General features: G+C 46.3%; 1 protein-coding gene across 2 annotated transcripts in view; it reads left to right on the forward strand.

The window, feature by feature from the left end:
- The window catches only part of ABTB3 (ankyrin repeat and BTB domain containing 3), a 145,462-nt gene extending 129,582 nt beyond the window's left edge, over positions 1-15,880 (forward strand). For both annotated transcript variants that reach the window (XM_075275074.1, XM_075275075.1), the window contains 6 exons: positions 2,835-2,940; positions 4,059-4,161; positions 5,698-5,779; positions 7,581-7,649; positions 7,908-8,021; positions 14,763-15,880. In XM_075275074.1, the coding sequence (XP_075131175.1) occupies positions 2,835-2,940; positions 4,059-4,161; positions 5,698-5,779; positions 7,581-7,649; positions 7,908-8,021; positions 14,763-14,972 (684 nt within the window). In that variant the 3' untranslated portion in view covers positions 14,973-15,880. The remainder of the gene's footprint in view (positions 1-2,834; positions 2,941-4,058; positions 4,162-5,697; positions 5,780-7,580; positions 7,650-7,907; positions 8,022-14,762) is intronic.
- The last annotated feature ends 305 nt before the right edge of the window (positions 15,881-16,185 follow it).

Raw genomic sequence — 16,185 nt, forward strand, 5'->3', positions numbered from 1 at the left:
AATGAAGACAAGTGGTTGTGCGCGGTTATAGAGAGCTGGATAGAATAGTGCCAACTGGAAGAAGATCTGCTGAGGAGGCTTCACCTACCTGTACGTGCCAGGCATATGGACTGTGTATGGTCATATTGGTGGATTCCTAAAATACTATAGGGCAAGGTCCTACCACTGCACCCAGCAGGTGGAGGTTAAATAATTGGCAGACCACACAACCACTATGGTGCCTATGGGTTAGGGGGCTTGATGCCAAGAGTCCTAAACATCCAATCGTACATCCTCAGCTACATACTTGGAAGGGCAGCAGGTACAGTACATTGGTCACTGTGGTAGGTACTGTACTCAGGGCTACAGGGGGCACAATAGAAGGGAACAGCGGGCACAGTACAACGGGGCAAAGCTGGCACAAAACATTGGACATCAATCACAGCCTGTGGGAGCATAGCAAGCACAGTATACGGGGCACAGCTGGCACTATACATAGGGCGCAGCTGATTCAATATATTTGGGTACGATAGACAGTACATAAGGCAGGTGGCACAGTATATAGGACAAGAGACTCAGTATATGGCAGCATAGCAGGCACATATATGGGACAATATATTTGACAGGGGCCAACAGTCAAATCTGTGTTTTTGTTCACTCCTCTATGATTTCCGGGTGCGCCTTTGGTTAGAAGGGCAGCACTGAACAGCAAAGTAAAAAATTCCAAAATTGGTGCTTGGGTGAGGGATTTGGGCATTATGTTCCCCTCTCAATGATCTGAAGCACTGCAGGGGCTACAAGTAGAACATTACAGCCCAAGAGCAATGCGGTATATACTGTATAGGGTGTGAGCCCATACATATTTTGCTATGGTGTCATATCTTCAAACCATGTGACCCCTGCTGGCATTGGATTCATAATGGAGTCTGAACGTAATTCCTCTGATAACAGCTCCGAAATTGGTTCCTGTAAAAGAACTGCACCCTCTCTGCTGACCCTTTTAACCCATGATATCACCTCCGGTTCAGCACTTGGTCAAATGGCCCCTTCGGTCGATCAGTTGGTCCTAGGGCTGTCGAGATGTCAGCTTTGCTGTAGATATTATGATAGATCTGTCTTATTCCATTTCTCAAAAAATAAGCGTGCAGTGACCTCCTGCGGATCACCCCACCATACCAGAGCAAGGAGTGAATGGCACTGAATAGGAGGCAGATGTATCTCCAACAAAGAATTCAATTCACTGATCATGATCTCGCATTGCTCTGCCAATCCCGTCATCTCTGCAATCATCTCATTACTGGCCCCCAAGGACGTAACTTTCCTTCTCGCCCAGGGTTTCCCAAAGTTCACTTCACAGCTGTGATTTTAAATGCAATTTCCAAGTTTATTCTTGGCAGATCTCCCAGCGTTTAGTCTGATGGGGCTTTTTATTCTTTCCTTCATTTCATTCCGGTCTACTGAGGAAAAGCCTTCATCTACTCGAAGAAAGAAAAAAATCTTTTGTAGATGAGTTTCCTACCACAGATCTTACAGACCTCCGAGCCGCTCCGAGATGATGATTGTTTTTAATTACAGCGACCACAGAGGTAACCGGCATCAGGACTCTGGAGGCAAATTTAATCAGTTTTACTATAGATGACAATGAGAAGTAGTCCGGAGAGTCCTCGCTGCCGGGAAGGAGCAGAAGTGTTTGGGAGAAGTATGGCGCTCCACCGGTTTCATTGACTTAGTCAGTCGGAAAATATAAAAGAATTAAAGTTTTACTTGTGTTGTCGATGACATAGGAAGGAGTGAAGAAGGCCATCACGATGGGCCACAAAGGGTTGGGTATCACCGGGGCAGCTTGGATCCACCAGACAACATTGAAGCAAAGTCGTCAATGCCTGTGAAGGGACATCACGATGATTCACAAGATGAGAACCAGCTATTCCCCATCGATTGATAGAGGACCCCCAGTCAATGGCTTTTGAATAGCAGATTGTACACCCCAGAATGAATACAGACCACACAATACAAATATAGACCCCCGTTTATACGCTCCCCAGGCCAGACCTCTCTTTACATCTTCCCCAAATCCTTATAAAAGCCCAAACCAAGCCCTTCCTACAGACAAGACCACCTGTATAGAGATCTCAAACTAGTTGGACCCCAGACCAAACCCTATTGCCTACAGACCTAGACCCACTCTGTTTACAGACCCCAAGACTGTCTCAAACTGTGTACAGACTGCTGAGATTCTCGACCAGACTACAAACTAGACAAGACAATGTCCTGGAACTACTTAGCGTTGGGCACCCCAAATAACAGTAAAAGGGTGAGGGTGTCCAAGAGATTTGCTGGCATTTCTGAGAGGTCTACCTTTTTCTGGTCATCCCAGTTGGGTTAGCAAGACCTACCAGAGGAAATGTTACTGAAGACCGAATGGAAGAATTTGTTGTGAACTCCTGGATCTATGGCAAAAAGTGATCTAATCCATTGGTTACTTGGGATGAGGTTGGCCAACGATGACCCACTAGGAGTCTGGGTATGGATGGAGGCCATCATCATGTAAAGGCCTGAGCACTCTCTTCTTTTGAAGAGGTGGCCTGATCTTGGTTAAATATCACAAACAATTTTGTGTCTAGAAAGATTTCCTAGCGGTTAGGAGTCTGTAAGCTAAAACCAATGACTCCTTTCACGTCACGGTCAACACTGAGCTAAAGGTGGAGGGGCTCTTCCAGTGGGAGTCTCAGTTTACGCCCTCCACCAGTGCTATCTTCTGACGTATCTCCATGACATGTCAAAACATAGAAATAACCAAGAGATCGGGACGTGACTCACATGTGTAACACATTGTCTTCTTCTCTTCATTACAGAATGAGGTTATCAGCCAACAATTGGCCGTCATCTTCAGCCAGTGCTACGGTCCTTACCCCATCCCAAAGCTGACCGAGATAAAGCGCAAGCAGACATCCCGGCTGGGTAAGTGTTTATAAGCGTCATATTGAAATTGTGGCCTATGTTTCTCGAGCATTGTTACAGTAGGAATGAAAGCTATGTAAACACCGATGAACCAGCTCATTAGTAGTCCACACCACGCGTCATACGTCTCTGTACTTCTATATCACGCCTGGCTGGAACATTTGCTTTACAATGCAGGTCTCATTTATATTGATAAGCAGCTTTTCCAAGATTCTCCCAGTGACAGGTGCGATCTTATTGATGTTCAAGGGTTACATTTACTAACCTAGCTCGAGAAACGGTGACCAAATGTAGGAGGATCTACCATGAGTATTTAGGCCTTGTTCATCCATGCATAGTCAGAGACTTTGATCTTCCACCATGTTATGATTGACAATCGTTCTGCCGCTCACGCAGACCTCAGGACTATTGATCTGGAGCTTCAGTTCAGATGAGCGGAACAGTAAGCCATGGATAAAAGCCAAGAACTGGAGAAACAAGAAACTAGGTCTTCCTTGACATTAACGTGACCCATATTTTTGTTATTGTGAAGACATGGCGGTGTTGGGCTATAGGAAGTCTGACAACATACAATACCTCTGTAGTGTAAATTGGGTTTCTAGATAGTTGCATGCTACTATGTATAAGGGCTTGCTTCCAACCCATGTCCGTCACGGGAAGTGGATAGTGAAAGGAGGACTCGTAGAGTGGCCACATCTGGATATTGGATCCTAATCTGAACCCCTCTGTCCTCATCTTGTGAAATAAAGAGTATAAGATGGCGCCTCTAAGGCGGCATCTATGGGAGGGGCAAATTCCAGGTCGGTTTTGTCCCCATTTCATTGAGTGGAGAGAACCTGCACAGGACTGTGGAAGGAAAGGTATTTGGATGGTACTTGGAGAGTGGTTAGGTGTCAACGTCAAGCAATTCCCTACTCAACCAAAGCCCTACTCTTGTCCATGGGCTGCATCTGGTATTGCAATCAAGTCAATGAGGCAATACCATAAACAAACCATGGCCCGCAGTGGCGCTGTTTTAGGGGTAAAAAAAAAATCTGACTATGGGAAAAGCCAAACAACCTCATTAAGTACAAGGGCCTTATACCGTAAGGAATAATTCTCCTCTTGTTTCTTTGTAGATCCTCATTTCCTGAACAACAAAGAAATGTCGGACGTCACTTTTATTGTGGAAGGAAGACCTTTCTATGCACACAAAGTGTTGTTGTTCACAGCGTCTCCGAGGTACAAATTACAGATAACACGAGGGAGGGAGAGGGGTGGAGGGGCAAAATTTCTTATGCTAACTTACTGGAGGTTATCCTTCAAAAAAATTCTCTCCACAGATAGTTTAGGGCCACCAGGAAAAGCATATCACCCCAGCCCTGCAGATAGATAGGTTAGTGTCACCAGAACCAGCATATCACCCCAGCCCTGCAGATAGATAGGTTACTGTCACCAGAACCAGCATATCACCCCAGCCCTGCAGATAGATAGGTTACTGTCACCAGAACCAGCATATCACCCCAGCCCTGCAGATAGATAGGTTAGTGTCACCAGAACCAGCATATCACCCCCGCCCTGCAGATAGATAGGTTAGTGTCACCAGAACCAGCATATCACCCCAGCCCTGCAGATAGATAGGTTACGGTCACCAGAACCAGCATATCACCCCAGTCCTGCAGATAGGTAGGTTAGTGTCACCAGAACCAGCATATCACCCCAGCCCTGCAGATAGATAGGTTACTGTCACCAGAACCAGCATATCACCCCAGTCCTGCAGATAGATAGGTTACTGTCACCAGAACCAGCATATCACCCCAGCCCTGCAGATAGATAGGTTACTGTCACCAGAACCAGCATATCACCCCAGCCCTGCAGATAGATAGGTTAGTGTCACCAGAACCAGCATATCACCCCAGCCATGCAGATAGATAGGTTAGTGTCACCAGAACCAGCATATCACCCCAGCCCTGCAAATAGATAGGTTAGTGTCACCAGTACCAGCATATCACCCCAGCCCTGCAGATAGATAGGTTACTGTCACCAGAACCAGCATATCACCCCAGCCATGCAGATAGATAGGTTACTGTCACCAGAACCAGCATATCACCCCAGCCCTGCAAATAGATAGGTTAGTGTCACCAGTACCAGCATATCACCCCAGCCCTGCAGATAGATAGGTTACTGTCACCAGAACCAGCATATCATCCCAGCCCTGCAGATAGATAGGTTACTGTCACCAGAACCAGCATATCACCCCAGCCCTGCAGATAGATAGGTTACTGTCACCAGAACCAGCATATCACCCCAGCCCTGCAGATAGATAGGTTACTGTCACCAGAACCAGCATATCACCCCAGCCCTGCAGATAGATAGGTTAGTGTCACCAGAACCAGCATATCACCCCAGCCCTGCAGATAGATAGGTTACTGTCACCAGAACCAGCATATCACCCCAGCCCTGCAGATAGATAGGTTACTGTCACCAGAACCAGCATATCACCCCAGCCCTGCAGATAGATAGGTTACTGTCACCAGAACCAGCATATCACCCCAGCCCTGCAGATAGATAGGTTACTGTCACCAGAACCAGCATATCACCCCAGCCCTGCAGATAGATAGGTTACTGTCACCAGAACCAGCATATCACATCATGTTTAATGTTTTGAGTATTTTGGAGAATTTTTGTACAATTTACAATTCATTTCACAGATTGCCACCATTGTGTCCGTTGCAATTCTAGAATTTCTAATTTGATTCCTATGAATTCTTTTTGCAGGTTTAAGGCTCTTCTCACAAACAAGTCGACCGCAGAAAACAGCTGCATCGAGATCAATTATGTGAAATATCACATCTTTCAGGTATGTGTGTATATGTGTTAAATAACCATATATGCACAGTCGGGCGTATACAAATATTATAGAATAGACTCCACCCCAATACAAATAAAGTAAAAACATGATCTACAGTAGTAACTAAAAATGCAGGCACCTTAAGGGGGCGCTCATTGCATAGCAATTATACAGATCCAATTCCTCTCATTAGGAGATGTGTAAATGTGCATATTGTGAGCTCCTCCTAGTGGCGGCTGCAGGTAACCAGAACTCGGTGGTGGAGGTGGAACATGGGGAGACGTTCAATGTCTCCTCTCACCACTGGATTTCTAGACTGCCATAGACTCTATAATAGGTTTGCTATAGTATGTAGACCTGTATTACCAGATATGACCACTAAATGATGGTGGCAGTATACACAAACAATGTCCCTAGTAATGAACCTTTAGTGCCCCTTCACACAATATGATGCCCCCCTGAGCAACATGGGGTCTTGTGGCAGGCTTCGGGTATGTCCATCTAATAACAGACAACGGATCCCGAAGTCTGTTACCATAATGGGGGTCCGTCCGGTATTTTTCCCTGGCATATCCGGATGTATAAGTGGGACTTGCAGAACTTTTTGGTGCAAGATTTCGGATAGACACCCCACCCAGATGTGATCATAGCCTTTCTGGGATGGCACAGGCGCTTAGGCCGCCACTCCAAGCCAAGTGTACTACGGCTACAAGCCCGGGGGGGCGCTGAGCTGTGACACCCGGGGGTCCGGACCACTCTCTCTCCCACTACCATGAGCTGTACATCGGATTCTTCTATGTTTGAGTTTTATTGTAAAGAACATTTTGACATTTTAATGTAAGCTTTACTTTAATATCATTTGACATCTCAGGTTACAATGGTTTATGAATTATGCACGTCATATTAATAATACCGTATAGTCTGAGCCGCCGCCATCAATTATGTATTATGCAATCTCCACGCTGTAGGCCGGGATTAATACAACCGTCCTCACCAAATTTATTTTATCAGTCTATTCAAACACATAGAAAGAGATAGAGATAGACCGCCACCAAGTATATCACCCAGGAAAGTGCCAGTGCCGACTCCATGATTGTACTATGACTACCACAGCCTCTGGGGAGCGCTCAAGTCAAGGGTCACGCACGGACACCGATTGTTTGATCGCAAACATTTGGGATGTAAAATAATGTTTGACATAATTTTGGTTTTCTGTCCTTGCCACTAGGGGGAGCTAAAAGTATATGTTTTAATACAGCTAGTATTAACCTCAGTGTATACATCTACACACAGTAAGGTCCCCCTAGTGGTGGCCGCTATGACAGTGTCAGGCTCTGCCTATAGAATAGCTTACCTTATTTCCAGCCCTGTACAATATGGGTGTCAGAAGTGGGATCAAACTGCTGATCCACATGGGAGCCACCTCTCGGCAACCCCACTGTTCAGATATTTATGGCCTATATTTAGGATAGGCCATAAATAAAGAAAAAATCCTGGCCAATCCTTTGAACTTACTATTACAAATATATATATATATATATATATATGTGTGACAGTCCAGGATTAGAAAAAACTAAACAGAAACAGTGCCACTCCTATCCACAGGTTATGTTTGGTATTGCAGCTCATCCAAATTCAAGTGAATGAGGCCGAGCTGCAATACCAGACTCATCCTGCGTACAAGAGTGGCACTGTTTCTGGCAACAAAAAGATAGCAGATCTTATTTCTAATCCTTGGTCAACTCTTTTACCGTCAATGTCTCTACAAGCAGAGCTTTTGTTACAATGTATCCGTTTTTGTCTCTTCTAGTTGGTCATGCAGTACCTATATTGTGGCGGCACAGAGTCACTCCTCATTAAAAATAATGAAATCATGGAGGTAAGATGCGCTTGCGGAAGTCTTCGATACATGACATCATCAGGCTCAACCAGCCGCAGGTGTTTAGTAGTAGCGACCGTTAAGACGGACGCTTTATCGCAATGCCAATTTCCTAATGATTGATAATCTGATATTGCGGTTGTATTTACAGCGCTTTGTCTCGTCCCGTTGCATGAGATTATCTTATTAATGGCGCTCTTCATCCTCTCGCCATCCTGAATTCATTCTCCTCTGCACCTCTTTCTCTCTCTCCCGCAGCTGTTGTCTGCCAGCAAGTTTTTTCACCTGGAAGCCCTGCAACGCCACTGTGAAATTATCTGTGCAAAAAGCATTAACACGGAAAACTGTGTGGATATTTATAACCATGCCAAGGTACAGTGATGGGACAAAAAAATCAAGATCTGCTGGGGATGCCAACACTTCATGGTCTGGAAATACAGATAATCTGGCCTGGGATAAAAAGACAAAAATAATCCCATGATGGATTATCCTAACATTTTATTGGAGGTCCTTCATGGGGTGGGGCAGGTCCTAAATACATTGGGGATGTTATGTATAATGCCAGGCGTACAGGTGTTTTAGGGGACACTCCAGATTCTTAGCCAAATTGTGATTATAGGGGGGGGGGGGGGTCCAGACTACAGCACCAGACTGCTGTTATAGGGGGAGGCCCAGACTACACAACCAGGCTGCTGTTATAGTGGGAGGTCCAGACTACTGTTATAGGGGGAGGTCCAGACTACACCACCAGACTACTGTTATAGTGGGAGGTCCAGACTACACAGCCAGACTACTGTTATAGGGGGAGGTCCTGACTACACCACCAGACTGCTGTTATAGGGGGAGGTCCAGACTACTGTTATAGGGGGAGGTCCAGACTACACCACCAGACTACTGTTATAGGGGGAGGTCCAGACTACACAGCCAGACTACTGTTATAGGGGGAGGTCCAGACTACACAGCCAGACTACTGTTATAGGGGGAGGTCCAGACTACACAGCCAGACTACTGTTATAGAGGGAGGTCCTGACTACACCACCAGACTGCTGTTATAGGGGGAGGTCCAGACTACACCACCAGACTACTGTTATAGGGGGAGGTCCAGACTACACAGCCAGACTACTGTTATAGGGGGAGGTCCAGACTACACAGCCAGACTGCTGTTATAGGGGGAGGTCCAGACTACACAACCAGACTACTGTTATAGGAGGAGGTCCTGACTACACAACCAGACTACTGTTATAGGAGGAGGTCCTGACTACACAACCAGACTACTGTTATAGGGGGAGGTCCTGACTACACCACCAGACTGCTGTTATAGGGGGAGGTCCAGACTACACCACCAGACTGCTGTTATAGGGGGAGGTCCTGACTACACAACCAGACCACTGTTATAGGGGGAGGTCCAGACTACACAGCCAGACTACTGTTATAGGAGGAGGTCCTGACTACACAACCAGACTACTGTTATAGGGGGAGGTCCTGACTACACCACCAGACTACTGTTATAGGGGGAGGTCCTGACTACACCACCAGACTGCTGTTATAGGGGGAGGTCCAGACTACACAGCCAGACTAATGTTATAGGGGGAGGTCCAGACTACACAACCAGACTACTGTTATAGGGGGAGGTCCAGACTAAGCAACCAGACTACTGTTATAGGGGGAGGTCCTGATTACACCACCAGACTACTGTTATAGGGGGAGGTCCAAACTACACAATCAGACTACTGTTATAGTGGGAGGTCCTGACTACACAGCCAGACTACTGTTAAAGCGGGAGGTCCAGACTACACCACCAGACTACTGTTAAAGGGGGAGGTCCAGACTACACCACCAGACTGCTGTTATAAGGGGAGGTCCTGACTACACAACCAGACTACTGTTATAGGGGGAGGTCCAGACTACACCACCAGACTGCTGTTATAGGGGGAGGTCCTGACTACACCACCAGACTGCTGTTATAGGGGGAGGTCCTGACTACACCACCAGACTGCTGTTATAGGGGGAGGTCCAGACTACACAACCAGACTGATGTTATAGGGGGAGGTCCAGTTCATATAGCTACACTACTATTATAGGGGGAGTTCCAGACTACTACACTGGTATATGGTGGCTCCGGACTACTGTTATTGGGGGCTCATAACTACACAGTCAGACCCTTAGAATCAGGAACCTGCAGACTACACCGTGTACTTTCACTTTAATAACGTTTCCAGACACCAGAATAACATTGCAAATTCTACTGAAATTTTTATGTCGCTAATCTATAGTTTCTGCAAAAACACATCAAGATTGTTTGATAAATCAGGCGGCGATCATTTAGTGACTGCTTGTTATTTCCCAAACCAGCCATGCAAATAATAGTTAAACAGGTTTTATCGTTTAGGGATTTTTATTTCGGTACAAACTGATGTATTTCTAATGCTAAAAATGTCTTAAAGGAATTGTACACTTTGGACAACATGCCTTTTATTATAGTCAGTCCCTCTGGAGATGGTTAAAGGGGATTCTGCTGCTTAGATCCCCAACAATCAGCTGTAATCTGTGGGAAAGCTAGCAGAAAGTGTTCTGTTTACCTGCAGCGCCTCCACAGGAGAAATGAGATATTGCACAGGTCCCATTGAGATCAATATGCTGTTTATGTAGTGCAGGGATGTGTTAGGTCCTCCATAGTGAAAAAAAAAAACTCTTTAAAACTCTGATACAATATAATTACAAGATCAGAGTTCTGAGTACGGGTATTGCCATTATTATCTGTTATTCAATGAGATAATCCCTTTTCTGTACTGATTACAGGGCCTACAATCCTACTATAGGGGGCGGTCCAGACTACACTACACAGATACACTCCTACTATAGGGGGTGGTCCAGACTACACTACACAGATGCACTCCTACTATAGGGGGCGGTCCGGACTACACTACACAGATACACTCCTACTATAGGGGGCGGTCCGGACTACACTACACAGATACACTCCTACTATAGGGGCCGGTCCAGACTACACTACACAGCCACACTCCTATTATAGGGGGCGGTCCAGACTACACTACACAGCCGCACTCCTATTATAAGGGGCGGTCCAGACTACACTACACAGCCACACTCCTATTATAAGGGGCGGTCCAGACTACACTACACAGATGCACTCCTACTATAGGGGGCGGTCCGGACTACACTACACAGCCACACTCCTATTATAAGGGGCGGTACAAACTACACTATACAGATACACTCCTACTATAGGGGGCGGTCCGGACTACACTACACAGCCACACTCCTACTATAGGGGGCGGTACAAACTACACTATACAGATACACTCCTACTATAGGGGGCGGTCCAGACTACACTACACAGCCACACTCCTATTATAAGGGGCGGTCCAGACTACACTACACAGCCACACTCCTATTATAGGGGGCGGTCCAGACTACACTACACAGCCATACTCCTATTATAGGGGGCGGTCCAGACTACACTACACAGCCACACTCCTACTATAGGGGCCGGTCCAGACTACACTACACAGCCACACTCCTACTATAGGGGCCGGTCCAGACTACACTACACAGCCACACTCCTATTATAAGGGGCGGTCCAGACTACACTACAAAGCCACACTCCTATTATAGGGGGCGGTCCAGACTACACTACACAGCCACACTCCTATTATAGGGGGTGGTCCAGACTACACTACACAGCCATACTCCTATTATAGGGGGCGGTCCAGACTACACTACACAGCCACACTCCTATTATAGGGGGCGGTCCAGACTACACTACAAAGCCACACTCCTATTATAGGGGGCGGTCCAGACTACACTACACAGCCACACTCCTATTATAGGGGGCGGTCCAGACTACACTACACAGCCACACTCTTACTATAGGGGCCGGTCCAGACTACACTACACAGCCATACTCCTATTATAGGGGGCGGTCCAGACTACACTACACAGCCACACTCTTACTATAGGGGCCGGTCCAGACTACACTACACAGCCACACTCCTATTATAAGGGGCGGTACAAACTACACTATACAGATACACTCCTACTATAGGGGGCGGTCCGGACTACACTACACAGCCACACTCCTACTATAGGGGGCGGTACAAACTACACTATACAGATACACTCCTACTATAGGGGGCGGTCCAGACTACACTACACAGCCACACTCCTACTATAGGGGGCGGTCCAGACTACACTACACAGCCACACTCCTATTATAAGGGGCGGTCCAGACTACACTACACAGCCACACTCCTATTATAGGGGGCGGTCCAGACTACACTACACAGCCATACTCCTATTATAGGGGGCGGTCCAGACTACACTACACAGCCACACTCCTACTATAGGGGCCGGTCCAGACTACACTACACAGCCACACTCCTACTATAGGGGCCGGTCCAGACTACACTACACAGCCACACTCCTATTATAAGGGGCGGTCCAGACTACACTACAAAGCCACACTCCTATTATAGGGGGCGGTCCAGACTACACTACACAGCCACACTCCTATTATAGGGGGTGGTCCAGACTACACTACACAGCCATACTCCTATTATAGGGGGCGGTCCAGACTACACTACACAGCCACACTCCTATTATAAGGGGCGGTCCAGACTACACTACACAGATGCACTCCTACTATAGGGGGCGGTCCGGACTACACTACACAGCCACACTCCTATTATAAGGGGCGGTACAAACTACACTATACAGATACACTCCTACTATAGGGGGCGGTCCGGACTACACTACACAGCCACACTCCTACTATAGGGGGCGGTACAAACTACACTATACAGATACACTCCTACTATAGGGGGCGGTCCAGACTACACTACACAGCCACACTCCTACTATAGGGGGCGGTCCAGACTACACTACACAGCCACACTCCTATTATAAGGGGCGGTCCAGACTACACTACACAGCCACACTCCTATTATAGGGGGCAGTCCAGACTACACTACACAGCCATACTCCTATTATAGGGGGTGGTCCAGACTACACTACACAGCCATACTCCTATTATAGGGGGCGGTCCAGACTACACTACACAGCCACACTCCTATTATAGGGGGTGGTCCAGACTACACTACAAAGCCACACTCCTATTATAGGGGGCGGTCCAGACTACACTACACAGCCACACTCCTATTATAGGGGGCGGTCCAGACTACACTACACAGCCACACTCTTACTATAGGGGCCGGTCCAGACTACACTACACAGCCATACTCCTATTATAGGGGGCGGTCCAGACTACACTACACAGCCACACTCTTACTATAGGGGCCGGTCCAGACTACACTACACAGCCACACTCCTATTATAAGGGGCGGTACAAACTACACTATACAGATACACTCCTACTATAGGGGGCGGTCCGGACTACACTACACAGCCACACTCCTACTATAGGGGGCGGTACAAACTACACTATACAGATACACTCCTACTATAGGGGGCGGTCCAGACTACACTACACAGCCACACTCCTACTATAGGGGGCGGTCCAGACTACACTACACAGCCACACTCCTATTATAAGGGGCGGTCCAGACTACACTACACAGCCACACTCCTATTATAGGGGGCGGTCCAGACTACACTACACAGCCACACTCCTATTATAGGGGGCGGTCCAGACTACACTACACAGCCACACTCCTACTATAGGGGCCGGTCCAGACTACACTACACAGCCACACTCCTACTATAGGGGCCGGTCCAGACTACACTACACAGCCACACTCCTATTATAAGGGGCGGTCCAGACTACACTACAAAGCCACACTCCTATTATAGGGGGCGGTCCAGACTACACTACACAGCCACACTCCTATTATAGGGGGTGGTCCAGACTACACTACACAGCCATACTCCTATTATAGGGGGCGGTCCAGACTACACTACACAGCCACACTCCTATTATAGGGGGTGGTCCAGACTACACTACAAAGCCACACTCCTATTATAGGGGGCGGTCCAGACTACACTACACAGCCACACTCCTATTATAGGGGGCGGTCCAGACTACACTACACAGCCACACTCTTACTATAGGGGCCGGTCCAGACTACACTACACAGCCATACTCCTATTATAGGGGGCGGTCCAGACTACACTACACAGCCACACTCCTATTATAGGGGGCGGTCCAGACTACACTACACAGATACACTCCTACTATAGGGGCCGGTCCAGACTACACTACACAGCCACACTCCTACTATAGGGGCCGGTCCAGACTACACTACACAGCCACACTCCTATTATAGGGGGCGGTCCAGACTATATTACACAGCCACACTCCTATTATAGGGGGCGGTCCAGACTATATTACACAGCCACACTCTTACTATAGGGGGCGGTCCAGACTATATTACACAGCCACACTCCTATTATAGGGGGCGGTCCAGACTACACTACACAACCACACTCCTATTATAGGGAGAGGTCCAGACTACACTACACAACCACACTCCTATTATAGGGGGTGGTCCAGACTACACTACACAGCCACACTCCTATTTTAGGGGGTGGTCCAGACTACACTACACAACCACACTCCTATTATAGGGGGTGGTCCAGACTACACTACACAGCCACACTCCTATTTTAGGGGGTGGTCCAGACTACACTACACAGCCACACTCCTATTATAGGGGGCGGTCCAGACTACACTACACAGCCACACTCCTACTATAGGGGGCGGTCCAGACTACACTACACAGTCACACTCCTATTATAGGGAGAGGTCCAGACTACACTACACAGATGCACTCCTACTATAGGGGGCGGTCCAGACTACACTACACAGTCACTCCTATTATAGGGGGCGGTCCAGATTACACTACACAGCCACACTCCTATTATAGGGGGCGGTCCAGACTACACTACACAGCCACACTCCTACTATAGGGGGCGGTACAGACTACACTACACAGCCACATTCCTATTAGATCTGTATATCAGTACATCACTGTATATAATGACCAAAACATAGGCAGATGTTAATTTTTTTTTATTTTTTACCCATTTATTGAGTCTTGTTATTAATCCCACTTTGTTATATCTCTGTGTCCGCAGTTTCTTGGCGTCCCTGAGTTATCGTCTTACTGTGAAGGCTACTTCTTGAAAAATATGATGCTCCTCATCGAAAACGAAGCTTTTAAACAACTATTATATGATAAGAACTGTGAGACATCGGGCCAGGATGTTCTGGGTGACTTACAAAGGACGTTGGCGACTCGGATACAGTCTATCCATCTATCCTCTTCCAAAGGGTCTATAGTATAGAGTCGGCGACCGTCAGGGTGGACAGTGTACAGTGTTTACTCGTCAAGGCTTATATGAAGATAAAAAAGGCTTTTCACTTTACCGGATTTCCTATTTTTCTGACGGCTTAAAGGCAAAAATTCTGGATCTTCCTAACTTGGGGAAAAAAAACAAAACAAAATATATAAAAAATAAATTCTTATTTTTGTTAAAAACCAGACATTTAATAAAAAAAAAATAAAAAAAATTGAGGATTATTCTACAATTTTTTCCAAAGGATATCACGACGGCTTCAACCTGTCAACGAGAGACCGACCACGAAATGGATGTTCTTAGATGTCCATCGAAAAGTGATATTTTCGATTCCCTCAGCTTTACGCAACTCTGGTCTTACGTCCGTTACTGGGAACGGATATAGAAAACCGTCTCGATACGCGAACGGAGGACTATTACAAAAATATTCTATTACGAAGGCACCGTCCTACAGAATGGACCTGGAAGATTTTTAAGGATACGTGACTTTTTAAAGATTTGTAAAAAAAAAAAAATTCTGTAAAAATTGGGGTGGCCTTGACCAAGACTTTTCTTATCTTTCGTTTCTCAACAAGTCGTACGTCATACGGTATTATCCGTCCGCTGGCGTAAGTCTGAAACATTCTCCTTTTAATTCAGGTTGCCCAGGATGGAGCAGATCTAAAAAAACAAAAAAAACAGGCGTTACCGGGGAAATATTTTTTTTTACAAAATTTAGAAAATTGGCATGTTCGATAGTTACTTTGAACAAATGAAGCAAACTCGGATTTGCATGGTGTTATCGTGTATCATTTTGCCAAGAATTCCCGCAGCCCATTTGTGAAGTTACCAAAAAAAAAATAATATTTTTTTTTTGTTTCACTGTGAATATGTGAAATTGAGTGTAGGTATTAGTTTTTACATCAATGGTGCAATTTTTTTTTTTTTTTTTTTGTATTATAACGGTGCGTCTCAAGTGTTTGGGTACGGAAAGCCATAAGGATCATAACTATCACCTCCATAGACTCATCTGTTATCAGTTCTCGTAGGAAGGCATCTTAGAGGACAAAAAAAAACTACCCGTTTTGTTGTACGTGTCAAAAATTACTTTCGTATATGCCGCGATGACTCAACATTTGTTACGTGCCACACTTTTTTTTTTTTTTTTTGCTTTACAGTCAATTTGCATGGCGAGATAAATGTACAAAAACGTAAAAAAAAA

Source organism: Leptodactylus fuscus, chromosome 5 (assembly GCF_031893055.1).
Source record: "Leptodactylus fuscus isolate aLepFus1 chromosome 5, aLepFus1.hap2, whole genome shotgun sequence".
NCBI lineage: Eukaryota > Metazoa > Chordata > Amphibia > Anura > Leptodactylidae > Leptodactylus > Leptodactylus fuscus.